General features: G+C 41.0%; 1 protein-coding gene across 2 annotated transcripts in view; it reads left to right on the forward strand.

Moving 5' to 3' along the window:
- Positions 1 to 458: 458 nt before the first annotated feature.
- The window catches only part of LOC121482335 (transient receptor potential cation channel subfamily M member 3), a 95,149-nt gene continuing 67,933 nt past the window's right edge, over positions 459 to 27,674 (forward strand). The window contains exons 1-8 of one of the 2 annotated variants that reach the window (XM_041740232.1): positions 459 to 4,974; positions 12,961 to 12,996; positions 13,171 to 13,311; positions 16,109 to 16,138; positions 17,029 to 17,318; positions 17,981 to 18,209; positions 20,363 to 20,530; positions 26,403 to 26,543. In XM_041740232.1, coding sequence (XP_041596166.1) covers positions 4,873 to 4,974; positions 12,961 to 12,996; positions 13,171 to 13,311; positions 16,109 to 16,138; positions 17,029 to 17,318; positions 17,981 to 18,209; positions 20,363 to 20,530; positions 26,403 to 26,543 — 1,137 coding nt within the window. In that variant the 5' untranslated portion in view covers positions 459 to 4,872. The remainder of the gene's footprint in view (positions 4,975 to 12,960; positions 12,997 to 13,170; positions 13,312 to 16,108; positions 16,139 to 17,028; positions 17,319 to 17,980; positions 18,210 to 20,362; positions 20,531 to 26,402; positions 26,544 to 27,674) is intronic. The other variant, XM_041740235.1, reaches the window with a different exon arrangement.

Genomic DNA, 27,674 nt, shown 5'->3' on the forward strand with positions numbered 1-27,674 from the left:
TGGTCAGAGAACACAAGGATAATCCTTGTATATCCGGCATCTTCCCAGACTCTTATTTTGACTTCTCAAAAGAGTCAAGGAGGAAATAGCTTTTAGAACTAGAAACCTTTGAATTCTATTTGCAAAGACAGGCCCAAAAACACAAGAGAGATTGTGGCTGTCCTAAAAGTGGAGTTGTTAGCATGTCCTTGGAATGCTGAAGGTTTATCAGATGGCAAAGGCATCCATTTCTAAACTGTTGAGGTGAACACCAAGGAACTGCATCCCTAGAATCTGGGGCAGACTAACTCAGTGACTTGATTTGCAGGTGGGGTCTTTGGAGCAAGCCATGTTGGATGCCCTAGTTCTGGACAGAGTGGATTTTGTGAAATTACTCATAGAGAATGGAGTAAGCATGCACCGTTTTCTCACCATCTCCAGACTAGAGGAATTGTACAATACGGTAGGACCAAGCTAAGGCACTTTTTATTTTCTCTGTGTTTTTTTTTTGTTTTACCTTCTCCTGCCCCCAACATGCCTGTGAGTCTCTTCCCTCCTCTCCAAATGCATGGATCATTTTTCACAAATGCTCCCTTAGACCTGTAGACAACAATGTCAAGTCACCAAGATTCCACTTGTTTTAACTGCTCAGTTGTCAGCATCTAAGGCAGAAAGTTATATGATCACACCAAAAGCTAACATTCTCAGATTCTTACACAAAACCCACAGTTCTGAAAATTAGAACTCAGTTTATGCTCTAAGCCCAGAGGGTATTTGAAGCAATCAGCAGAGGAGAATTGATTTAATTCAAAGGAAACCGATTAACTATCCTGCACCATCTTGTTACCCCCAGAGCTATGACATTCATTCCTTTTCCTCTATAATGGAATGAAATATAAAATACCCCTTGTTTGGAGTTACCCAAAAATATTTCTTGTGTTGTTTTGTAACAATTTGCTAATTCATTTATTAGGGATACCAAAGAGTAAGCGTAAAGAAAAACCACTATTTATGAAGTTGTTTATAGTATTTGCTGAGTTAAGTACATTGGTCGAGCTGATGCTAATATCCAATGAAGTTTAAAGAGTAGATATGGAAACCTCAAGAGGGAACAGGATGCTTGGAGAGTACAATTCAGGAAGGTTAAAAAAAACCTTGTTTCCCAAAGGTTCTGCACCTACCTCAATAGCTTTTGCTGCTTATTTTTTCAAATCCCACAAAGGCAAATCCCCTTGGATCTCCAGTAGACTTATAATGTGGTATACTTACATAAACAACTTTGCCACATTTCCCAAATATTCTTTCAATCCAGCTGTGATTAACATTTTGGGGAAGTAATGCCTATGATACATTAGAAGCAGTATTAAATATGTAAAGTATTCTGTATATACATATTTTTTATATAATTCACATACAAGATCAATAAATTTTTACTTGGAATATTGAAAGAAAGAGTAGGTATTGTTTCCCTCCGTTTTACAGATAAGAAAACTAAGGCCAAGAAGTGAATTGGTTCATTCAAGGTCACAAAACTCCTAAGTAAAGAAGAAAGCCAGTACTGAACCAACACTTCTGTCTTAGAGGTTATTCTTCCTCTCATTTGTCACAATGCTTCTCTGTCCCACCACCCGCAGCTCTAATGAGATGGAGTTTATTAACCTCTCCCCAGCCTTAGTGGGTATTAGGTGGTACCACACTGGCTCTATCTTGTTCTTGCTGCTGGAACTAGAAGATAGGTTAGCAGAGTAGCTCCAGATTTCTGTTTTCTCTGCAAATTTTCTTGGTTTTTCACAGTGACACTTTCAGCAAGAATAATAGACTGAAATAATAGAGTAGGAGGCCCCAGTTTCTATCCTCACCAAAAGATCAATAATTAGTTATAGGAGAAATGGATAAATTTTTAGAAACATGCAACTAACCAAATGTGAATCATCAAGAAATAGAAAAATTTGAACAGACCAATAACAAGTAAGGAGATTGAATTAGTAATCAAAAACCTCCCAACAAAGAAAAGTCCAGGAGTAGGTGGATAGAATTCACAGATGAATTCTACCAAATATTTAAGTAATTATCCTCAATTCTTGTCCAACTTTTCAAAAAATTTGAAGAGGGGGCAATACTCCCAAACCTATTTTAAGTGGCCAACGTTGTACTCACACTAAAGCCAGATAAACACACTACAAGAAAATAAAACTATAAGCCAATCTCCCTGATGACTATAGGTACAAGATTTCTCAATCTTGATATCTTGATAATCTCAACAACCCATTAAAAAGATCATACACCATGACCAAATGGGATTCCACCCCTAAATGCAAGGATGGTTCAATCTATGCAAATCAACAAATGAACATAATATCAGTAGAATGGAGACAAACTCATATCCTCTCAATAGGGAGGGAGACAGGGAAAAACAAGCATCCAATTTGGAAAGGAAGAAGTAAGCTGGTCTTTGCTGACAACCTCCTCTGGTATATAGAAAATCCCTAAGACTTTACACACACACACACAAAAAAAACAAACAAACAAACAAAACACCTGTTAGAACTAATAAATGAATCCAGTAGAGTTTCATGATATGAAATCAACATATAAAAGGTAGTTGCATGGCCATACACTAACAGTGGACTATCTGAATAAAACAATCCCATTTAGAATAGCATCAAAAATTATAAAACACTTAGGGATAAATTTTACCAAGAAGTACAAGATTTATTAAGCAAAAATTATAAGACATTGATTAAAGAAATTATATAGATATAAATAAGTGGACAGATAGCCCTCATTCATGGATTAGAAGTATTGATATTGTTAAGATGATCATATCACCCAAAGCCTTTTATGGATTCAATGCAATCCCTTTTAAAATGCCAATGGCACTTTTTCATGGAAATAGAAGAAGCTATCCTAAAATTCACATGGAGTCAAAAAGGACCCTGAATATCCGAAGCAATCTTAAGAAACAACAAAGGTAGAGAAATCACCTTTCCTGATTTCAAACTATTTCACAAAGCTATGGTAATCAAGACAGTATGGTACTGGCATAAAAATAGACACAAACACCAACAGAACAGAATCGAAAGCCCAGCAATAAACACATATGTATAAGGTCAACTAATATTTGAAAAGGAAGCCAGATATAAAAATACAATGTGGAGGATCCTCAAAATATTTGGGGCTGAGGGGCGGGAAAAATGGGAGATTCTAGTCAAAGAGTATAAACTTTCAGTTACAGGATGAATAAATTCCAGGGATCTAACCTACAGCATGAAGACTATAGTTAACAACACTATAATGTATAATTGAAAGTTGCCATTAGATTAGAGCTTTAATGTCCTCACCATAACAACAACAAAACTGTAATTATGTTAAGTGAAGGATGTGTTAACTAACGTTATTGTGATAAACAAATCTCATTTTACACCTCAATTTACACAATGTCTTATTCAATTATTTCTTAACAAAACTAGAGAAAAAAAAGAATAATGGGGTTTTCAGGAAAATAAATGAAATAAAAAACAGTTTAATTCCTTGCATATCAGTTAGAGAATCAAGGTAATATATTTATTCCAATGATTGGAAAGAAGTCAGTAAGAAAATTCTATAAGAAAGGCCAATTGATTTCATCACCTACATCAACTGAAGTACTCTGTCAAGAAGAATTATGGGACTTTGAATGGCCTCAGTAATAATAAGGAGCTTGCATATGGTCAAAGCCGGTAGGCAACAGAGCCAGGTGGGGAGCCAGGCGTTCTGATCCTGGAGTCTGTGTGTTTAATCCCTATATCAGACTGCATTTCTCAGAGGAAAAAGAATTCTGAGAAGTATGTTGCAAGAATGGGCAGATAGCTGAGGAAATACACAGGAATTATCTCCATACCTGAATATGTTCCCACAGCGCTGAAGGATTTGCCATCACTGTTTGAGATTCTCCAGTAGGGGCACCAGATTTTGCAAATAAAAATACAAGATGCCCAGTTAAACGTGAATTCCAAGTAGACAGTGAGTAATTCCTAAAATGAGCATGTCCCATGAAACATTTAGGATATATTTATACTAAAAATTATTTCTTATTTATCTGAAGGTCAAATTGCACTGGGCATCCTGTATTTTATCTAGCATTCCTATTCCTGAAAAATAACAGGATGGTACGTCACTTCATATTAGCCTCTCTTTTCCCACAAAGATCCTGTGGCTTTTTCTTTTGACTAAATTTGAGCAAACTGCTACCCAAGGGTCAAATCCAGCCCACTGCCTGTTTTTTAATGGCCTGCAAGCTAAAAGTGTTTTTAAAACATTTTTTAATGATCGAAGGAATCACTAGAAGAATATTTTGTGACATATTAAAATTATATGAAATTTGATTCTCTTTTGGTGTTTATAAGTAAAGTTTTATTGAAACATGGGTAGGTTCATTTGTTTACATGTTGCCTCTGCCTGCTTTTGCATAATGGCAGAGTCGAGCAGTTGTAATGAAAACTGTATGACCCAAAAGTCTAAAAGATTGACTCTTTAGCCATTTATAGAAAAATTTGCCAATCCATTTTGGACAATTTCTCAGTCATTCTGGGTAATAAACAAGTTGTGATCAGCAGTGTGCCAAAGTGTATTTCCAGTGCTGTAAATTGGCCTTTTTGTCTCTCCCCTGCCTCAAAACTAACCCCTTAAATGATCTTTTGGCCCAGTTGTCAACAGAGTTGACAAGCTCCTTTATAAAGTTTGAACCTAGAACCTCAAACACTTTTTCTTGAGGAACCACAATCCAAAAATCTGCCAACGTGTTTGTTTAGAAAAGACAGGTACAACTGAGCAACTAGAACAAGGTTCATCTTAAAGAACTGCACCCCCTCCACTGGCCAGAACCCTTCCTTCCAGATCCTTCCTGCATTACCAATGAGAGCCCCTGACCAGCAAAACCATTTGATTCTTCTTTATTGTTTTCAGAGACATGGGCCCTCAAATACATTGTACCACTTGGTCAGGGATGTCAAAAAGGTAAGAACCCTCTCGACTGCAGGTCGGAGGCCCTGTCTTGACTGCTTCCTGTAATTAGAAAGCGCCTCTGTTTTGCATGAGCTGCCAGCGAGTTCCTGTCCCCGCGAGACCCCTCATTTCAGGACGCAGCGTGTGTGTGTTGCCTTTTAACGATGACATCTCTGCTTACAATGCAGCTGTGGTTTTAGATGCTTTCATTGGACACAATGTTTTTGGAGAGCACAATTCCTAATGTTTTTGGATAGCTTTGCCCCATGCTGTGTGGATTTATGCCATTGCCTGTTTTCTTCCATATGCCCCTCACCGTTTGGGGAGTTGGTTTTCCATGTTGTCTGACTAACCAGAGGAGGTATTTTCATGCACCAGCTCCTGATGCCACGCGTCACTGTCGCTTCTAACATTACACGGAGCGAAGGAAACATAGCTCAAAACGTCTTGGAGAATCAGAGACTAAAACACACATGTGCCTTCTATTCTTCTAACACTTTATTTTTTCCAGTATATTTTTTCACGTTTATCATCTAACCCAATGGGGTAAAAAATAAATAAAAATTAAAAGCCAGGAGGTTTGGATCAAGGAGAATTATTCCTATGTTACAGATCCCGAGGCTGAAATGTAAGGAGGTGAGAACTGTATTAATGCTTAGGGAAGAGATGGGATTCAAACTCAGATCCTTTGTTAACAGCAACAAAATAGTACCAACCTTTAGTGATGACCAGGTGCATGGCACTAACCTAAGCTTTCTGTACATCTCAGTTCATTTCATCTTCATGATAATTCTACGAGGTAGAATTAGTATTTTTAAAATTATTATTATACAGTGTGATTCCCACTTATAGATGAGAAGAGTGAGGTGCAGGGAAGTATGTTTAATCCTAGCCAACTGTTGGTTCTTTTGCCCCATTCAGTCTCTCTCAGAGGTAACTTCATTCTGAACCTTTGACAGCATTCCCAGAGACTGTTGTTTTAGCTCCAAAGGAGGAAATAGATGGGGGCACTTTTCCCACCCCTACAACACATGTAGGCACACCCACCCACCAGACGGTAGCAATTCTTCACCAAAGCCCGTAGCACATACTCAGAGATAGCTACAAAGTAAGGTCAAAAATAGAGTACGATTCCTTCATCTCATATGGAGTCATTGTCTAGAACTTCCCCCAGGTGTTCTGTAGCCACTTTTTAATTTTTCCCTTGAAAGACCAAGTAAAGGTCCTGGGGCTGCTTAGAATGTTCTATTAACCAGCTAGACCTCTGCTAGTAATGGATAAAAGTTCCGAAAAACATACAAAAAAAACCTTCTGTTGGCTCTTAGGAACCTTCCTCTCATCTCTACATGATCTTACTGAAGGGTTTTTTTTCATCTGGGTGAGTGGATGAAGCCTCAGATGCTGTGCCATCTGTATTTCCAACCCAACCACCATTTTACCAAGATCACACCTTTTCCCAATTTGCCCCCTTTCGAGCCATAAGCACACCTGCACTCACCAGAGCCACTCTTCTTACCCTCAAGTCTTCTAACTTTGGGCAATTTATCACGGCTTAGAATTGCATGGAAACTAAAGAGGGGGAAATATCTAGAGCGAGTAAGCATACTCATCTAACATATTTTTTGCCAAGGTATTTGTTGCTTGTGTACAACAGAGTTTTTAAATAATAAATAAGATATTATCTCCCCCATCACCTTGAGCTACACTATGTCACTGCAGGAATTATGAGACTTTCTGAAGAGACAGCTACATCCTTCAATCTCAGCCATTGGCTAATTTGAGCCTTCAAATAGAGTCACTGATTCACCTCCACCCCCCAGTTTCTCAATATCTTGCCTGATTTTCAAAGGGATTTTTTGCAGTTAGATTTCATTGAGTGTAAATGATCAAAATCCCTCCTACAAGGTTCTTTTCCTTGTAGGGCTCTGCTTTGCAACATCTCCCTTCTGAAATCCTGTTCACTGCCTCTTATATTTGCTTGTATCACTTGCATTAGAAGGCATGTATTTTTAAGATAGGGGTTTTTTTTAAACTTCTTGACTAAAGATGTACTTCAAAAGTAATACACACTAACAAGAAAGAATGGCATGGTAAGGATGTGGGAGGAAGGAGTATTAGGAGTGGGCTTATTTTTCTTTCAAGTGTGATCCAAATATTAGAGCAAAAACATGTAAGGATTCATTTACGTACTGATTTAGTGACTGGAGAAAGTGATCACAAATGATCCAGGATAGTTTCTGAACTGGCTTAGGAACGATTTATCCTTTTACCTGGGAAAAGAGACTCCCAATAAGGTGAGGAGAAACAGCCAGCCTGTGTTTAGTTTCTTCCCTTGGGAAGAAAGAGGAATAGGAAAAGCAGACTTCCAGTTACTTCTTTGATAAAGATAAGCCCCTGACTTGGACAGCAAGAAGGTATAACCACTGGAGCCACATGTTATATGGAAGAAGGAAGCTAAAGATGAGAAGTCTCTGTGTTTTCTTAAGAGAACTTAATATTGGTTACATCTTCCTCAGATGGCTCCAGATGACTTCTAGCAATTGAGACCAATGTGATATACAAAAGTCTACAAAAGCTAGGTTTAAAATGCTAAGAAAAATCTTGGACAGTTTAAGCAATTTTCAAAATTAAGCGACTTGATAATTAGCATGTGCTTTGTGCTCTATGATTATAGGACTTTACGTTACATATTGATTGATGTGATCTGTGACAAAAAAAATATTAACCAGTGGTGATAAGCCCTGGTATGAAATGCTACTCCTACATTAAGAACATAGTTCTGAATCTTAAACATAGTGTTTGATGATATGTCTGTAAAATTGAATACAAGTAACTCTTAGGAACCCAGGGAATGCATTTAGGAATCACTAGACAGTCCCACATTAACAGCATGGTATTTCCAAGTCCAACTCTCCTTTGAAATCAAACAGAGCTGAATTTGGAGAACTGAATCTCATATTATTGAGGAGCAGTGGGTAAAAAGTTGGTTATACAGCATTAATCAGAAATTTTAAATGATATAGGCCAACCCAATTCCCTGAACTGCTTTCTTGCATAAATCCATTGGATGCACCAATGCTACATTAATCCAGAGTGGCCCCAGTCTGTCTGCTTTTCCGTGAAATCTAACTTGCCATTTTTAGAAGCTAACTGTCTGCTCGATTTGTGCCTCTATATGTTTTAAAGTACTAGTTTTTCTTTCTTAACTTAAATGTGCTAATACTTCAGATTACCTGTACTATCATTCCCCACTAAGGAAGGGTAATATTTGAGTACTATAGAGAAATAGTTGTCAAATTATGATAGTTTAAAATTCATTCATATGGGAAGTAAGACCCAGAGCTTTCTAGAATGAAGGGCGGAGGGGGAAGCATTTCAGACACTCTTTAGATAAAGAAAGGACATTTTCATAATCCCATCTGCCAAATTCATGCAGATTTGCAAAAGAATTTTTATTTCTTAAAAGATTGCCTTGTCTATAACCATGCCAGACATTGAGGGAATGTCCTCTTTTCCAGGAACCTCCACCAGAATAGTCTTTTCCCCACCCTTCCATGGTAAACCTAACAACCAGCAATCATTTTACACCTTACATACATCAGAAGGAAACAATCTTGTCTGGAAGGCTTGTTGTAAGTTTCCATGAAATGTGTTTCCCTACACAGCTGAGATCTGATAATGATATCATGAGCTGACTCCTGAAAAGGAATATATTTAGAAGAGCAGATCTAATACATACATTTAAACTACGCTTTTAATTAAAAGTCATCTTTAGGATGGCATGGATTAAAACTCAGCTTCAGAGTACTGGCTCATGGCACGAGGAAAGGAGACAACGTTTTCACATTGTCAGACTGTACCTACCAAGAGTGCCATGCTTCTCTGTTTTACCCTGTGGATTGAATTGTTTGAGTCACATGGCTTGCCATATGTTGTTGAGGCATGAAATGGGACATAAGTGTTCAGGCATTACCGATTACCAAAGCAATGGCCGAAAGACGGAGGAAAGAATAACAGAAATGACAGGAGGAGCATTATTCCAGTGTTATTTTTGGCTTCCTATTTGAAAAGCACCCAAGCAAAGGAAGACTCCTCCAGAAGATTTCTGGATATTACCTGTGGTATGCGAGGTGCTGTTCACTTTCTCTGCTTTTTCCAAAGGAGGTGGATGTGATGAGCACCACACCATCCCTGTCTAGCCCTTTACCATTCCTGTCTCTGAGCCCTCAGCTCCCCTAACCATATTTCAGAGGTGATGAGAGGAAACTACTCCAACCCTGCGAGCTCCGGACAACAATCTTTGCCCAGGGACCAGACAGCACAGAAATGAGAGCCGCCTGCCAGATAGTGGCCAGACAACTGGCCCTCTAGAAAAAGGCATGAATTTCAAAGTAACTCTGTCCAAAGTGCCTGTCTTGAGTGTGAATTGAGGTAAAGAGAAAGGTAGTGATCTGCCCAGGGTCACAGAGAGGCAGAGCAAGGACCACAGTCCAGCCCAGTGCTGTTTCCACTGTGGGGTCGTACTGTGGGCTGTTCTCTGCACCTGTGACATCTAAGGTCACAGGTGGCCGAGGCCATCAGCCTAGCGCATCAGACATGCCCCAGTGTTGCCATCCCCTTCAGAGTTCATCCAGGACGCAGTTATCACAAGAGGCTGAAATTGTATCCGATTTGATTAATTTTATGAAATTTCTTTCTTCTTCCCCAAAAGGGTTCCATTCTTCCTAGTAAAAATTGTGAAACTAATTTCCCTTAATGTCTCTGCTTTCAAAGCCTCTGGGGGAGGAAAAAAAAAAAAAAACAGATGCAATCACTCCTTCAAACACATTACGTGGTAAAGTAAGCTCTCCCTCCTCCAGATATCACTTTAACAAGGGCATTTGACTCTCTCCTGATTTCCAAATCCTTCAATCTGCTATATTCATTTACATCCCCTTATTACACATAGAAAACAGTCCAGGCAGGTAAATGCGGTCATAGGCTTCAGTCAGGTGAACATCGCCCCCTTGTGGTCAAACAGAAGGCAGGCCAGTTCGTCCAAGGCCTCTGCTCAAAGCTGGACAGAACCCAGAATGTTCACGGAGTCCCTTCTCTGACTTGAGACCAGATCACATACAAATCACTTCAAAATAATCAAACTTTACAGAAGTTCCGACAAAAAAAAAAAGATTCCAGCGCCTTCTTTGGTAGTATGTAAGCCTAAAAACTCTTAATGAATAAAATCACACAAAAAATGTGTTCTTTGCCCCTCTCAAATTTTTAGTATTTTGAACTTTACCATTATCACTTTCCTAATAACCTCCAGTCTTATAGACAATCTGAAAGCATAACTATTGCCACTCACTACTGGCCTTCAAGCAATACTGCTGTCTTATTCTTAGAGTTCAAACTGATGTTCACACATAGGTGTCCTAAAAGAAAATATAGATGTGTTAGGTTCGCTGTTACTCACTTTTAAAATTTAGAAAATTCTTACAGGATTAAAAACAGGCACCAATTCATAGACTTGCGATGACTCCTTTTCAACAGCATCATGCTAAATCTCAGTAGGGATTTTTCTGAATCCTGGTACTTGAGCATTAGAGACCACAGAGGCCTTCAAGTTCTACCTCTTTTACAGGGAAGAAAACTGAGGCCTTTAGGAAAACTGGTTGATTATGATGGATGGACAGAAAGAGACTCAGGGCAGGTAATTCACAGCCAGTGTTCTTTACCCTGGCTGCTTCCCAACGCCCAGGAAAATAAAATAGATGTGGGGCATCCTCTTCAGGTCATCCTTGTAGGAGCCAAATGCAGATGTGAGGAGGCAGACAGGCCGACCCAGGCTTGTCCAGGCTCTCAGCCTCATCAACTCTCGAAATAAGAGGCCTGCCTAACTGTCAGGTACAGCCCGTTGACATAGCAACTCGCAGCCTTGTTAACCTGCCCCACAACAGTGGGAAAAAAAAGCGGTTGCATGAATAATATTTCTAAACTTGGTTTAATGTTTATGGAAAGGGCAATACGTGAAAAGTTACTCTCCAGATTCCCTTTCCTATGTTTTTGCCCTGCTTTGCCTAAAGAAGTCAGTTGGCCTTTTCTGACAACTCAAGGGTAGCTTCACTTGCCTATTCAGTTAGATCGATGAGCTAGTCCTCTGAGGAGATGTTGAAATTCTGCACATGGTGGGGAGGAGAATAAGACCATTTTTATGAAGGGACGTTTCAGTTGGGATTCTGATGAGCCAAGGTCAAGGATGGGAAGGATCTGTGCCTCAAACTTCTTCACATTGCAAGTGTGACGGTCTTCACACTGTCCTGTTGTGCTCAGCTGGCTCAAATGAGCTGAAAGAGAGGTCGAACCCGACCGGCAGGGCTAGGAACTGTCGGGGGCAGCCAGCAAGTCTAAAGAGTAGCACAAGGCTCTCCTAGGCTATGGCTGGTGTCTCAGCTGCCCGCCCTTTGTTCCTGTAAATACCAATAGAGCGATCAGTGTATTCCAAGTCCAATTCCCACAGTGACGTGGGGCTGTCCCAAATAGGATGACTCACTGCCTGTGGCTGGTTAGTTGTGTTACTAACAAACAACCCGATACTGAAAACCCTGAAACTGAGACTGGATCCTAGCCACAGCAATTAATTTCACTGTTTTACTCATTCCCTAGTAAAAATTGTGAAACTAATTTCCCTAAATGTCTGCAGGCATTCACGGAAACATCCTGAATGCCTGCCTCACACCAGTCACTATAAAAGGCAATAAAGGGGATTCAAAGATCAATAAAACAAAGATACAGGTTTGATGGAAGGATACAGTAGACCACCTCTAATCCATAATCCGCTTCAAAGAGATGCTGTTGACCATAGCAAAGCTGAGTAAGAATAATGGAAAACCCACCCTCAGTTTTGCAACACAGTTTAAGGTGACTTCCCAATGGCAGTGATTATATATACTGTGAATTTTCCGATTCCACCGTGTGAGCCCACCTGAACAATCTTATTTAGCACAACCTTTGGTATATATCAAAATCACCTGGAGAGCTAATAAAGCATAAAAGCCCAAACATTGAAGCAGGACAAGGGCCAGTCCTTTGCACCGTCACCAAATTCCCCAGGTGATTCTGATGCCACCAAAGTTGGAGAGCCAGCACCACAGTTATGAGCCACTTCTGTGAAGGGTCAGAAAGCTCACACAGCATCTGGGGTGGGTTCTTCATTAAAGACAAAAGTAGACAAAGCCCTCACGCCTCTCCAAAATAAATCCAAGGATACAGTGTGCGGTACCCTTGCCAATTCATCACCTAGAGCGGGCTCCTGCATCAAGTAACCAGACAGTGAGTTAATTAGTCGCACCCTTTGGAATTCACTGCCCGCTCAGAGCTTCCCACAAATAGAACTAACTTCTCCTTGGCCTAGCAGAGCAAATATATTCCTTAGACCCTATAGAGAGCCCTTTTGATGTTTTTGCATCTATCTATGCAAGCAGCTAAAACCCTGTAACTCTCAGTCTTTAAGTTAAAGACCTAAACCTCCTTAATATTCCCTTGATAAAATCTCTTCTTATACCACCCTCTTTCTCTTTAACCACAAGGGTGTTCATAAATGACCTCATGCTGGCATCCATCCACTCTCCTTTTGTGAAAAAGGTGCTACCTTTTTTTCATTGTTAATAGAGGTTTTATCCAGGAACTCTAAGTATATCCCACCTGCTGCAGGCCCTGGTAATAACAATCGTCTTCTGGAAGGAGTCTTCATTTAGGGAGTGTGAGGAAGTAAATGATCAACAAGAGAGTAGTAACAAGCCTGGGTCAGAGGCAGAGCAGCGGGGTGGGCCCGCGGGACATCTGGGGAACCCAGTTGCTAGTGGCTCAGACTCATAGCATTTGCCATGTCAAGCCTTGTCTTTCTTTCTGCTACACTGGTGTTTTTTTCTCCCCAGCTGAAGACTTGAATAAATATTTTGATTTTCTGTTATTGCCGACGATTACTGCATCTTCTTATTTAACTTATGTCTTCTTTCCAAGCGAGAATATCCAGGTTTCGGTTGGATCTATTTTAAGGTGAATTAATTAACCAGCATAATAATACATTCATGTTTCTCAATTATTATTATTTTTTTTTTACTCTAAAATAGTTACAGAACACATGGCATAGAATCCCTAGTAAACCACTCTGTCTTTTGGATTTGTTTGTGTGTGTGTGTGTGTGTGTGTGTTTCGTTCCATCCGTCATAGGGGAACCTGCCCCCGGACTACAGAATCAGCCTGATTGACATCGGCCTAGTGATCGAGTACCTGATGGGCGGGGCTTACCGCTGCAACTACACACGCAAGCGCTTCCGGACGCTCTACCACAATCTCTTTGGCCCTAAGAGGGTGAGTTTTGCAGCAAATTCTCCTTTCTAGACTCCTGGGGGGGTGACTAGGGCACGACCCATTTGGGATGTGGCTTCGTTATCTCCAAGGGAGAGATCAGAGAAGAAGGCAACTGGGCCACTCACCTCTTCCCTCCACCATCAAATCTGTTTAAAAAAAAAAGAAGAAAGAAAGAAAGAAAGAAAGAAAGAAAGAAAGAAAGAAAGAAAGAAAGAAAGAAAGAAAGAAAGAAAGAAAGCAATTTATTGGGTGATACACACCTTTCTTTTCCTCACTAGCTCCAATTGAAATCAGAAGCTATAAATTAATAAATAATCAGAAACTGGCACTGCGAGTGAGCCTTAATCAGGGAATAATAATGAAATTCAAATTAATCTTACCTACCTCAGTAGCTTTCAAGGTTTTTGGCCTAGGGATAATAGCCATCGATATTATCATGTTAGAAATTAAAGACTTAACAGTATTTATTAATTAATGATTAATATCAATTTAATTTAACTGTAAGAAGCTCATTACATGTTAACGTAAAAGACATGTTTATGAAAAATAACTATATTTTCAAAAACAAAAATTGGCAATAAGAGTAGAACTGTTTTACATTTTTTGCATATTTCTGTAATGTCTGGCTTAATGGAAGACAGCTAGATTCTCATATCTACTTCTGCACTTAGTGTGTTGCCAGATGTTTTGGTTGAAGTATACAAAGAAAATCTGACTTCATACAAATATGTGACAAATATGGTAAATACATATATATAAAGGAAAGAGTATTTTAATACTTTTTACAAATAATTATATTCTTTTTTGATGCTACATACATCAAAACTTAATTGGCAATTTCTTAAAGATTAGTTGCAACACAAAATCTGAAATAATTTCAATGAACTTTTCATACTCTGCTACTTTAAAATGCATTAATTAATCTTACATTTTGTATGGCTATTTTAACATCGTAGATTGGGCATTGTACGATCCTGGTTTCTTGAGTTATGCAGATCTTCTGATGGTTGACAATTTCATTAAACAATTTCAAAAACTCACCTTCATTAATGTCATCTCCAATCTCATCGGAAAAGTCTGAAAAACTGTCAAGATCATGGGGGGAAGTATATACAAGTTTTCAAAAAATCTAATTTTTTCTAATTTCTGCTTGGAAAAATTTTGTCATTGGCAACAAATGCCATCAATTATTTTCCTTGAAATGACATCCCCACTTTGGCCATTTCCAAAAATGTCTGCCAAATGTCCAAGTCTAAATAAACCATAGTTTGTCTGCCAGTATTCCTTCAAGTAGATCACCCATGAAACAATGTGGCCATAATCCAAATAACTGCATGTTTGTCCTCAGGATGACCCATCATAGTTCAGTATGTAGCAGAAGTGTTTTATGCATACTTCCCATTTCATCCCTCAAAATAGTAAGAAGACATTTTTTTAGTATCAAGGGTAGAGATTTAATAAAGTTAATATTTTTTTAGGCCTCATCAAGGACTTCTGGAATACCACTGGTCTTTTGTTTGTTTGTCTTTAAACTTCAAGTGCATAACAGTGGAATCTAAAGACAGCTAGTGAAATTTGGTGGCACTGCCTTCATTCCTGCTAAGGCCCCCAGCAGTTTCACTCACCACTGCTTTTGCACCATAATTGCCAATGTTAGCATGGTGTCAAAACCAAGTAACATCTTAGTACTATTAGGGAAACACCTTTGATGTCACAGAGCTCCAGAAAGGGTCACATGATTCCTGGACCACATATTGAGAACTGTTAGTCTCGCTGGTGGTGGGCAGGATTTTTACTTTTAACAAAGCTTATCTTCTGATTATGAAAGTATTTGGTGGTGCTGGAAGACCACTCTAAAAACACCAAAAACGGATAAATAAGAAATAAAAATCACACAAATTTCAAACTGGTGGTTGCTTTAGAAGCTAGAAGGGAAAGAAAGGGAGAGAGGCAAGATTCAGGCTATTTCTACCTGAACGGTCAAATAAAATTTGAAAGAATGGTAAGTGCTGTAACCTTATTATTTACCCAAACAGCTTCCAAGATAGCACTCAACCATTCTGTGACACTTAAGACACAGAATTGGGATTCCTGATCCCTGAGATGTAATTTTGTATCTCCACTTGTTAGATATAAATCAAGTTCTGTAATTTGCTGAGTCGCCTTCTCTCTCTGTCTTGACCTGTGGTTATTTTGCACATTCCCAGCATGACCAATGATGCTACTGTATGTGCTGACATTTTCCATGTCACTGAGCACCTTTTGCCACAGTCAGCACACAACCCTGTGGCCTTACTCACCCTTGCTCTACTGGACAGCCACATAGAGAGATGGCTGACATGAAGCGTCTGAACACATAGTCTGAATAATATTCCAAGTTTCTAGGTAATAGAGGTCTTTCAGAGGTTTGAGAAACATCTCATGGTTTAACTGAACATTTCATGGCTCACCCAAGTGTTTGAAGTTGTGGAGATGTCAGCCAAGCAGCACGGTTCTGGGAAGATGGAAGAAATTTTAGTCCATTAAAAGAGATTATAAACCTACGGGCTCTACTCTTAGACAATCTCATTGTGCCTCACCAGATTTCTAATTTTCTGTGATTCACCAAAATCATTAAATCTCTAACTCTCCTGGAATTCCTATAAATGGGTTCCTCTTGTGATGCTTTATGTAGTGAAATGAATACATGCTATATGGTACAATAGTTCTTCCAGTATCTGGTTAAGATATAATAGGATTATTTTCTTACCTCTATAAAGAAAGATCTAACTTCATGTATAACATTTTTTTTAAACAGCCCAAAGCCTTGAAACTACTGGGAATGGAGGTAAGTATTTGCCTAAATTATTGATGTCAATTATTCGTTCTCTTTATTACACATTTTAAATATATATATATATATCCTTTTAATTGGTAAGGTTTAGTACATGATTCTAAAATAAGGAAGTAAAATTTTTTCCAGTGTTGGGGGTCAAGTCACAGTAGCTTTGAAAATTCCACCATAAGGTTACATTAGCATTACAAGCAAGAAAATAAATCTTACTTGAAATATTAACTTGAAAACCAAGGAAGCATACAAATTCCAGTAAGTGAAAGCTACTCAGGGTGTTTACAACTGACAACAGATCCAAAGGCCAGAAATACTTCACAAATGCACCTAAGAAGTATGTAGAAACTGGAGATAGATTGTCTCACATCTTTTGTTCTTGTTGGTATTGTTGCTTATGCAAATATAGGATGTCATTGTCCTTTTCAGAGAAAAGGGTAGTGCTGTCCATCATGGGGCACAAATAGCCTTACCTATAGAAAAAAAAAAAAGGACCAAAGTGAAAGAGAAAGAAAGAAAGAAAGAAAGAAAGAAAGAAAGAAAGAAAGAGAAAAGAGAAAAGAAAAGAAAAGAAAAGAAAAGAAAGAAAAGAAAGGGTGGGAAGGAGGGAAAGAGGGAGGAACAAAAGGGAATGGTCCATTAAAAAATACTGTTTAAAAATTTAAGTATATAGCACTGGCATGTTCCCATAGGGCTGTGCTTATGCACTTACTATAACTTGTTTTAAAGTTAGGCATGAGTGCTTTTGGAATCAGAGCTGGGATAGGCTAGTTCATTTCTGTGCCAATCCCAGACCAGGATCTATAGTAGACATACAACAAATAACTATTTAATAAATTTATTTGATTTGCTTCTAACTCAACCTCTATGTTTTTTCCCTAAAATTACAGGATGATGTCCCCTTGAGGCGAGGAAGAAAGACCACCAAGAAGCGAGAAGAAGAGGTGGACATTGACTTGGATGACCCTGAGATCAACCACTTCCCTTTCCCTTTCCATGAGCTGATGGTGTGGGCCGTCCTGATGAAGAGACAGAAGATGGCCCTGTTCTTCTGGCAGCATGGCGAGGAGGCCATGGCCAAGGCCCTGGTGGCCTGTAAGCTCTGCAAAGCCATGGCTCACGAGGCTTCTGAGAATGACATGGTCGATGACATCTCCCAAGAGCTGAACCACAATTCCAGGTTGGCCAGCCCAGCAAATGGGGTGGTCAGGGGAAGAGAAGAGAAGGCAGGCCCCAAATACTAGAAGGTCCGAGCTACCTACACCTTTAAGTGGAGGCAGTGTCACCTCGTGGTACACACAAAGGGTGGACATGAATAATTAACATTTGTGGCATACAGTGCTAGATACAGAGGTACTCAAAGCTACATAGAGTTTATTTCATCCTCTCGATGCCTTAAGAGGTAGGTCCTCTTATTATGCATATTTTAAAGCTGAAGAAAATGAGACTGGGAGAATTTAATTAACTTGTCCAAGATCACATATTTGTGATCACATATTTGTGGTTGAAAAGGCTCAGATCTGAAAGGAGGTCTGTCACAGAAGACCTGCAGCATTCTAATCATTGATGTTTTGGTCTGCCTCCCCCATCCATAGCCTTAAACTGGAGTCCTTGAGTTCCAGGACCATGTCCTATTTAATTTACACCCCCAGTTCCAAACAGTACCAAACACACAGTAGATGTTCAGTAGATGTTGGCTAACTGAAGGAATGGACAGACTAGACCGTGTAAGAAACAAGACCACACTGTAACCACCTCTTGTGGCTTGGCCAATGAGCCCCACTTTTATCATCTAAGTCTCCAAGATGGCCAAAAGACAACTCCTTGCTTTCTGTCTTCCAGGGACTTTGGCCAGCTGGCTGTGGAGCTCCTCGACCAGTCCTACAAGCAGGATGAGCAACTGGCCATGAAACTGCTGACATATGAACTAAAGAACTGGAGCAACGCTACATGTCTGCAGCTTGCTGTGGCTGCCAAGCACCGCGACTTCATCGCACACACATGTAGCCAGATGTTGCTCACAGATATGTGGATGGGTCGGCTCCGGATGCGCAAGAACTCAGGCCTCAAGGTCAGCGCCCTCAGAAGGCCCTGTTGGCTCTGAGGACCAGAGGGTCGGTTTGGAGCTTTCTAAATCAAGTCTGCAGTGGGACTGGGCATTCTCTTGTCTCTAGAGGGTGGAGAATCTTCTATATAGTGGGGTGTGTGGTTTGTTTTTTTTTCATATAGAGACTAGAGTCTACTAGTCTCTAAAATCTGCTAAGTCAGAACCTCTAAAGATAGCGTGCCCGGACATTAGTATTTTGCAGAAGATCCAAAGGTGATGGTCACACAGAGATACTGTGAGGAGGTACCATTTACTCTAGCACAAGCCAGACTGTGTCAGGAACCCCTCCCCCCACCAGACAACCTGTCACAGCCATGCAAACCTGAATGGCTTGGCCCTCTTTGAACCTTGTCATTGAGACATTGGCTCTCACCAGCTATGCTTGAGAAATGTTTTAAACTGACTTAAAGGGAGACAGATTTACGTGTGAAGATGTTTCTAGATCATCCTGATCTATTCCTAAGTGAAGGAAAACAAGCTGCAGTCCAGTTCTGTAGAGCCTGAGTCCATTTGTGAGGGTTTTTGTTTAAAGCATGCCCATGCATAGTTATATCTGTATACAATTTTTTTAAGTAACCAGGAAGGATACACAGTAAATTGTGTGTAGCAGTTACCTCGGTTACCTCAGGTTAAAAAAAAGTCCAGGACACAGGATGACATGTGGCTTTGCTTCCTTATGTTTTCTGGAGTATTTTACAAGGAAGACATTAAACTGAAAGAAGTCAAAAGAAAGAAAAAAAAATGGGAGGGAAAGATTGAGGGAGCATTTTTAGATGGTTTCTCTGGCTAGAGTTTGCAGCTGCTACATCTGAAGCCAGGCTCATGTTTCCCTGGAACTACCTGGCCTAGGTAACTCTGTGGCCAGCCCAAAGCAGAAGGGCCACCTGACCAGAGCAATGTGCTGAGGCCGCCCTGCTGGCACCACAGCCCTCCCCCACACCACCCTTCCCATGGGCTCTTGGCCACTCTTGGCCCAAAGTCACAAGAGGGCTCCGTGAAGCGGTGCTTGGGGACTCTCAAGCCACACGGCTAGTGCCCGCCAAACCCAGCTGTCGGCTCAGAGGACACGGTGTCACGTCCCCTGAAGGCTGCCAACATGCCATCTGAGCCTTCCCGGGCCTGCCAGGCACCCTGACTTCAGGGTCACCACACTCCCTTCTCCCTCGGCTGCTCCAGAGATCCTGTGGGTGTTCAGGCCCAGGCTGTCCCTGCCTCATTACTTCAGGACCCTTTTCACTTGCTGTTCAGGATCTCTTTGGGCCCCTCACCTCGGTGTGGTTTCTTCAAGGAGGCTCACATTCAGAGGCCTTGAACAGCAGAACCAACTGAAGGATTGAGGAAAGAGGCAGGAGAGGATCTGGGGGTAACGAGTCGCATGCCCGGATTATCATTCAAGTGCAGCTGAGATCGTCCTCTCATGAGAAGGGTCCGTGTCTTTATTATCATCACATGGAGGCAGAAGCATGTCGTTTATACATGAGAAGAACACAGTGCTGAACGTCCCAGAGTGTTTGTGTAGGGGGCTTCTCATGGTGAATACAGAGCCCACTGGGGGGGGGGTGTATCTGTGGTATAGTAGCAAATGCCAGGGGAGTACTCTGAAGCAAAAACACACTTTCCCACATGGACTTCCTCAAGGTCAACTGAGGACAGCATTCTTTACAGAGATAACCGGATGATACATAACCAACTCCACCTGACATGTTAGCAAATAAATGCCAGTGGACATACGTATGAATCGATTTCACGAAGCCAAATGCTGATGGCTAAAGGAGAATCTGAATCCTTTCCCGCTTTTGCCTAGGGCAGGGTCTATCATTTTCTTCAGTTTCCCCCATGCAAAATGGGTGTTAACTGGGTAAGATGAATTTGGGCAAGAAATGCTCTGTTTCTCCAAGTTCAGGAGGAACTACTGCTGTGTGTGAAGGTTCTCAGATAGGCAATAGTGACCCTCTGAGCATTAGCATATGCAGGTCCTTAGGACACATACAGTGCACACCGCCCTAGGCCCTCTGATTCTTAAAAAAAAAAAAAAAAAAAAACAGAAACAAAGAAAAACTGCCCTGATATTAATCCTTTAAATGTGATTATTATTATTATCATTATTATTACTTTAGGTAATTCTGGGAATTCTACTTCCTCCTTCAATTCTCAGCTTGGAGTTCAAGAACAAAGACGACATGCCCTATATGTCTCAGGCCCAGGAAATCCACCTTCAAGAGAAGGAGCCAGAAGAGCCAGAGAAGCCCACGAAGGAAAAAGATGAAGAGGACATGGAATTGACAGTAAGGAAAGCTACACGGTCAGGGTCAGGGGACAGCAACCCTAATTCACTTGTCCTATTGATATGTATTAAGCCTTGGTCATGCTTGAGGTCACTGCCCGCCACCAGATGCTGTAGTGTAAATATTGAGACCCAGGTATTCTAAAAGAGCCTTCTCTAGGCACACATGACATAACTCCAGGGACTGTTTCTGTGCAAAACCCTTCAGCCAGAGTCAGTGACACAGGACAACCTGGTGAAATTCAAAAGCAAGACACCCTCCGTCTTCCAAGCAGGCAACGCTTTATAAACAAGCAGGTGATGTGGCCACCTGAGCACACGAGGAAGGCAAAGCAATCTACAAGGTGGACACAGCCAGCTTCCCGGGCTGGAACTGTGCTGGTGATCAGATGCTGCGCCTTTGTCTGTCTTCAGGGTCAGGCTCACAAATGCAGGACTAATTGAATTTTGAGGTTTGTATGGAAGGCTTTTATTAGCTCTTCCTGGTGTAATTATAGAATGTGGATGCTTTGTTCTGTAGGGGAAGGGGGCAGCTGGGCATGGGACAGCTTCCCACAACCCCCGCCTGGACAGCGTGACTGCCACTGGATTGTATCCAAAGTCTAAAAATATCACATGCTGTTAAAGGCACAAACAGGGCTTCAGAGTTTTGGAGACATCAAGTAACAACTCTGTAGGACTTCCTTAATATGCCCAGCCTCCCCACCACCCTGAACAAAGACTGTGATGACCACCCCCCACCAAAAAAAAAAAAAAAAACCTGTAAGGAGAGAAAACAAAAATAGGTTTTGCTTGGGTGACAAAAGGCCCTTTGCCTTATTATCCTAGTGGGACCACACTGTGAATTGTTTTTCCTCCAGATCAACAATATTTCCTTCCTAAGGAAACAATCCCAACCCCAAGTACAGCAGGGCATATGCAGCTGACAGCTCTTTGGATTGATTAATCACTCACAGTTTTTGACTCCTAGAGATAAAAGCCAATGTTTGTTTTCCATTTCAGGATTGTTATAAAAACCAGTGGATGAGTCCCAGAGTGCTTGCCTCTGGGATAGAATAAGTTGACTATCTTCCTTAAAGATCCGACCATAATCTTGGCCTCTAAATCCTTCAAGGATAGGGAATGATATTTTAATCATTAACAGAGATATTAATAGTAGTAGTACTTATAGTATTTATTGAATGTGAGCATTATCAAATACCTTAGTAGAAGGGTAAAGAGGCTACATTCTGGAGCCAGAATCCTGCCCCAACACCTACTCCCTGTGGGACCTTGGGCACCATTGCTTAACCTCTAACATGGGAATAAGAACATTATCTAGCTCACCAGTAGTTTTGCAGTTTAAGAAGTGTACCTGTAAATTCTCTAGGCCAGGGCTGGTATACAGTAAGCCTTGATAAATGTTTGCAAATGTCGTGGTAACTGTACTAACTGTTTTATGTGCACTTAATTAACTCTTGGAATCCTCACAACAATCCCATGTGGCAGGTACTATTATTATCCCATTTTATAGATGAGGAAGCTGAGACTCAGAGAAGTTAAATTGCCCAAGGTTACCCAGCTAACTAGTTGCAAGCCAGGATAAGAACCCAGGCACTGAGATCCCATTGGCCATGCTTGTAGGCTGATAGGCTCAGGGATGCGTAGAATTTCTTCTTGGTCTCAAATGTAGGTATTCAGTTGGTTTGGTCTACGACATAGCAGAAAGAATCCAAAAATAATGCATGGGCCTCCTAAGTCAAGTATGGCATGGCCTTCAAGGCTCAGGGAACGATCCTATGAAGGCAGCTAGAAGCTGAGTCAGCATTCTTTCTGGTTAGGTCTCAAGCAACAAAGGAAGCAGCTCCTTTCTCCTGTTCCATGTAGAGCTTTGAGGACCTGATCCTTCAAGAATCCACAATAAAGGATGCATCTCTCAGCTGAGGGCAGTCTGCTTCCCAGAGAATCGGCCCTGCTGCTGTTTCCTGAGAACCCAAGTAAAAGCACACTTAGCAATACTGCCTGGGCTTCTTCCTCATGGGCAGAAACAGCTAGGAGGAAGGGAAGAAGAGACTTGTAGGCTGGTAGAGTCAGGGCTGGGCAGCAAATATCTGTAAGGTGGAGCTTCCTTGACCCTAATGACAGTGTTGTCACTGCTGGATCACTGGTCTTCACTCACCCTGGAAAGGACTGGAGAAGCCAAGTTGTTGACACCTCCACTCCTTTCACAGGAAAGATATTGGAACCAGGATATCCTTTCTTGCACTAGGACATTTTCCCTTGGCCTTTCCAAAATTACACACAAACATGAGTCTCAGTTTCATCTCAGTAGCCGTTAGTAGATCTTTCCCAGACTTGACATCGGTAATCCAGCCAGCAAAAATTCTCCAATCCATATTGTACAGTTGTGCCTGTTTGACCCTATTATATTCCGCTAAAGGAATGTAGTCAAAGAAAGTGTCTGACTTCTGGGAAGAGAAATCAAGAAAATCAATGAGTGAAGCTGTTTAGGCTGGAAATAATGAAATTTCAAAAATGCTTCACTTAAACCCATGAAAAAATACTTTTTAAAAATGCATCATTTGGGAATGTATCTGAATAATAAAGGCAACACAGGCTGTGGTGTTTTGTTGTTGTTTTACCTGCACTGCCAGATGTGTTTACTAAAGTCCCAGCTTGTCCACAGACCCAGCGCATTGTTTCAACTCTTGGGGAAGCCACTGTTCCTAGAGTTTACCCCAAGATGTCACTCTCCAACATGCCTGAAACTCCCCAAGCTGCCTTTACTAACATCCTATTATGGCTCCAAATGGTACTGTATTATTGAGCAAATAAAAAAGTAGAACAGAAGCAGGATAATTATGTTACATAAATTATAAACTATAGAAGGATAAATATCATGGAACTTTGGAGTTTCTTGAGGTCAGTGGTCAATATTTATAGAAGTCTAATGTGCTATATACATCATGAAGACTGACCCAGCTCACTGATCAAAATAAAGGTTTGGATAAGCCATCAAAAGAGATCCTACCTATTCATTAGGTCAAGCTAACTTTCTAGCCAGGCGGTCCTTAAAGGAACGGAAGTTACTTGTTACCTTCTCCAGAAATCTTATGAATTATAGGTTCATCATTTGTGATTGTTCTATATTTGAGTAAGTGGGTAATTGAGGCTATCACAAAAGTAGTTAAAACTTATATATGTATGTCTTGAGTAAGGTAGTTTGAAACCAGAATTATCTAGTCTCAAATTCAAGATAAACAAATTATTTCTGTAGTTAGAGTTCTCAATTCTAAACTCGTCTCCCAGTCCTTTTTCTTATCCCAAATCCTAGTCTCAAAGCAGTTAGAAATATTTGCCCTGTTCTCACATTTAATAAAAATCTCATTTCTCATAAATAAATAAATAAAGAGCCTTACCATTTGCAACAACATGGATGGAACTAGAAGGTATTATGCTAAGCAAAATAAGTCAATCAGAGAAAGACAATTATCATATGATTTCACTCATGTGAAATTTAAGAAAAAAAACCAGAGGATTATAGGGAAAGGGAAGGAAAAATAAGGTGAAAACAGAGAAGGAGGCAAACTGTCAGAGACTCGTTGGTATAGGAAACAAACTTGGTTGCTGGAGGGGAGGTAGGTGGGGGATGGGATAACTGGATGACGGACATTAAGGAGGGCATTTGACGTAATGAACAGTGGGTGTTATATGCAACTGATGCACTGAACTCTACCTCTGAAACTAATAATATACTATATGTTACTTAATTGAATTTAAATAAAATTTTAAAAAATAAAAACAGGGCAGCCCCGGTGGCCCAGTGGTTTAGCGCCGCCTTCAGCCCGGGGTATGACCCTGGAGACCCAGGATTGAGTCCCACGTCAGGCTCCCTGCATGGAGCCAGCTTCTCCCTCTGCCTGTGTCTCTGCCTCTCTCTTTCTCTCTGTGTCTGTCGTGAATAAATAAATAAAATCTTTAAAAATAAATAAATAAAAATAAAATAAAAATCTCATTTCCCAAACATTGTAGAACTAACCTTATCTTAGAATAATATTGAAAGAATTAAAGCTAGTGCCTTTGGGTGGCTCAGTCAGTTAAGCATCCAACTCTTTTTTTTTTTCTTTTTTAGATTTTATTTATTCATTCATGAGAGACAGAGAGAGAGAGAGAGGCAGAGACACAGGCAGAGGGAGAAGCAGGCTCCATGCAGGGAGGCCAATGTGGGACTCAGTCCCGAGTCTCCAGGATCACGCCCTGGGCTGAAAGCAGGCGCTAAACCGCTGAGCCACCCAGGGATCCCCTAAGCATCCAAGTCTTGATCTCAGCTCAGGTCTTGATCTCAGAGTTGTGAATTTGGGCCCCATGTGGGGCTCCATGCTCGGCATGGAACCCACTTTAAAAAAGAAAGAAAGAGGGGCACCTGGGTGGCTCAGTTAAACATCTGCCTGTGTCTCAGGTCATGATTTCAGGGCCCTGGGATAGAGCCCTAGGATCAAGCCCCTGAGTCAAGTCAGACTCCCTGTTCAGCAGGGACTCTGATTCTCCCTCCCCCTCTGCCTGCTGCTCCCCCTGCTTGTCCTCTCTCTGTGTCAAATAAATGAAAGAAAAGAAAAAAGAAAAGAAAAAAAAGAAAAGAAAAAAGAAAAGAGAGAAGAGAAGGAAAGAAAAAGAAAGAACTAAAGCCAATAAATTATGCTGTAATAAACCTCTGATAACACTTTTCTTTTTTCTGGTGAGAGATTCCCAACTAGATCATTTCAGTCAAGAGTATCCAAGAAAGTCTCAGTTCTTTGTAAACACTAGCTAGAATATATTGAGTCCTTATTAAGTGCAGATGCTTATTGATTTGTAGACCAATCTTGTAACGGGTGCTATTACTACTTCCAACTGAAAGATAAAGAAACTAAGATTCAGAGTGGTTAAAAGATTTGCCCCAGGTGCCATGAATTCTGAGTGTCCAAGAGAGGACTCAGTCCTCTTTCTGAGTGACCTCAAGTCTGGAACTCTTCACCATCAAGATCTTCGGCCATCATTGGGACATTCGTCCTGTCACTTGCTGCCCAGACCGGCTTGCATCTGCCTTTTCTCAAATTCTGTCCTTTTTGTGATGTTAAATTACTGTTTTTGCAGCTGCTGTTGCCATGAGTGAGAAGGAAATAATTCTATTTATAAAGAAACTTCCAATGGCTTGGAGATGAGGCCTCTCCAAGTCAGGTCCTACTTCTCCTAGTTCCACCTAGTGAACTGTCCCACACAGAAGGCACTGTGTCTAGGAATTGCCATGAAACTAATACCAGCAGTAGTTCAGGTTTCATGGTGTTTGAAATCAGGGAACCAAAGTTTATGCCTAAGGGTTGAGGAGACGTTTCTAACTCAACTAAGTTCCAGGCACTTCAGATAACTTAGCTTTCTGGAATACTCATAACCTTTGGTTAAGTTTGTTATTACTGGTCCAATGTATTTTTTAGTTAAGAGCCATTTTAGCATGGGTGGAGGTAGAATTCGAATCCAGATCTGCCTGGCTTACTACATATATGGTAAAAAGGGGTGGAAAGAAAAGACAGATCCCTGGCCTTCCAAAGACTCTGCTCTTTCTTCCTCCCAGAACTCTGGGTATCTTCCATCATCAATAGCTTCCAGAGCTCCCAGGGTAGAAGAAAAGAGAATGGTCGAGAGCTATCCCTAAAGGCCTTCCATCCCAGGCAAAAACCTTTGATTCTATATATAATGTAAATGCACACTTAGGGAAGGCAAAACCTCTGAATCTCTGGGGACCCCGGACAAAACTCTTAGGTTCTATGAGTATGCACTCCTGATCTGTGAAATGGGCCCAGTGAACTACCTGGTCTCCAGAGCTCTGCCGTGATGGTACTGGTTCTCTTCCACTGTAGGCAATGTTGGGGCGAAACAACGGGGAGTCTTCCAGAAAGAAGGATGAAGAGGAAGTTCAGAGCAGACACCGGTTAATCCCCCTGGGCAGAAAAATCTATGAATTCTACAATGCACCCATTGTGAAGTTCTGGTTCTATACCGTAAGCATCTTCCTTTTTCTTCTTCCTAATGGGGGACTGCGGAGGGCCAATACCAGGTCCACGTGCACCTATGTGGTTTCCTCTGTGAGTCACAATATAAGGATCCAACAGCCAGGAATGAAAGCTTTTCCCAGTGGTTTTGTAAGATGTGTCAAGTTTGCGAGGCAGCTTCCACAGTTTCTGCATTTCTCCTCCTTGCAGAAAATAAAGGAAATGGTAAAAGTGAGAACTAACAGAAATAGAGGTGAGATGAGTATGAGTCTAGTCTAGCAGGAAAATAGATGTCATTTTATAAAACACTTCTGTGTTCTGGATAGATGAGCACTGGATCCAAATTGCCCATTTTAGGTGCCAATCCTGGGTTTGGGGGGACATGTGAAGGCTAAGGGCTGAGCAGAGTGTTAAAAGTAACACCAGGAAAGGTGGGTAGCATAAGTGTGCAACCACTGCCAACCTGGTAGTGTCATCAAACAACCTTTCTTGCTCAGACACAATTAAACAACATGCCAACCAAAGCAGCAAGAACTGCTCAAAGTAACCTACAATCACAGCAGAGATGGTTCAGTGCACACCGTGCAAGTATTTTCTGCCCACGAGATGAAAGATTGTCCCCAAAATATCCTCTGGATATGATAGAAATGGCTTGACTGTTGGTTTTCTACTTTTCATGATATTTTAAGCTGAAAGTGAGCTTGGGCTCAGGTCAGCTTGGTTCTCTCCAGCCACGGTGGCACTGTGCCAGACAAAGGACAGGCGTCTGTATTTTTGGCCTTTCTCACAACCAGCTACACACCAGTCACCTGAGTCAGCAAAGGAAAATCTGAGTCTGAGGCCAAGATGACTCAGATGACCAGATGAGGTGTTTGTGTGTGTGTGTGTGTGTGTGTGTGTGTGTGTGTGTGTGTGTGGTCCCGTATGCTAACAATTAACACTGGCTTCCAATCAGGCTTTCTGAACCTTAGCACTATTGACATTATGTTGAGCGAATAATTTTTCGTAGAGGACTGTCCTGTGCATTAGCAGCAGCCCTGGCCTCTGTCCACTAGATGCCAGTAGCATTCTCCAGCCCTCAAGTGTGACAACCATAATGTCTCCAGGCATCACCAAGCGTCCCTTTATGGGCTTAGGTTG

Source organism: Vulpes lagopus, chromosome 2, assembly GCF_018345385.1.
Source record: "Vulpes lagopus strain Blue_001 chromosome 2, ASM1834538v1, whole genome shotgun sequence".
Taxonomy (NCBI): domain Eukaryota; kingdom Metazoa; phylum Chordata; class Mammalia; order Carnivora; family Canidae; genus Vulpes; species Vulpes lagopus.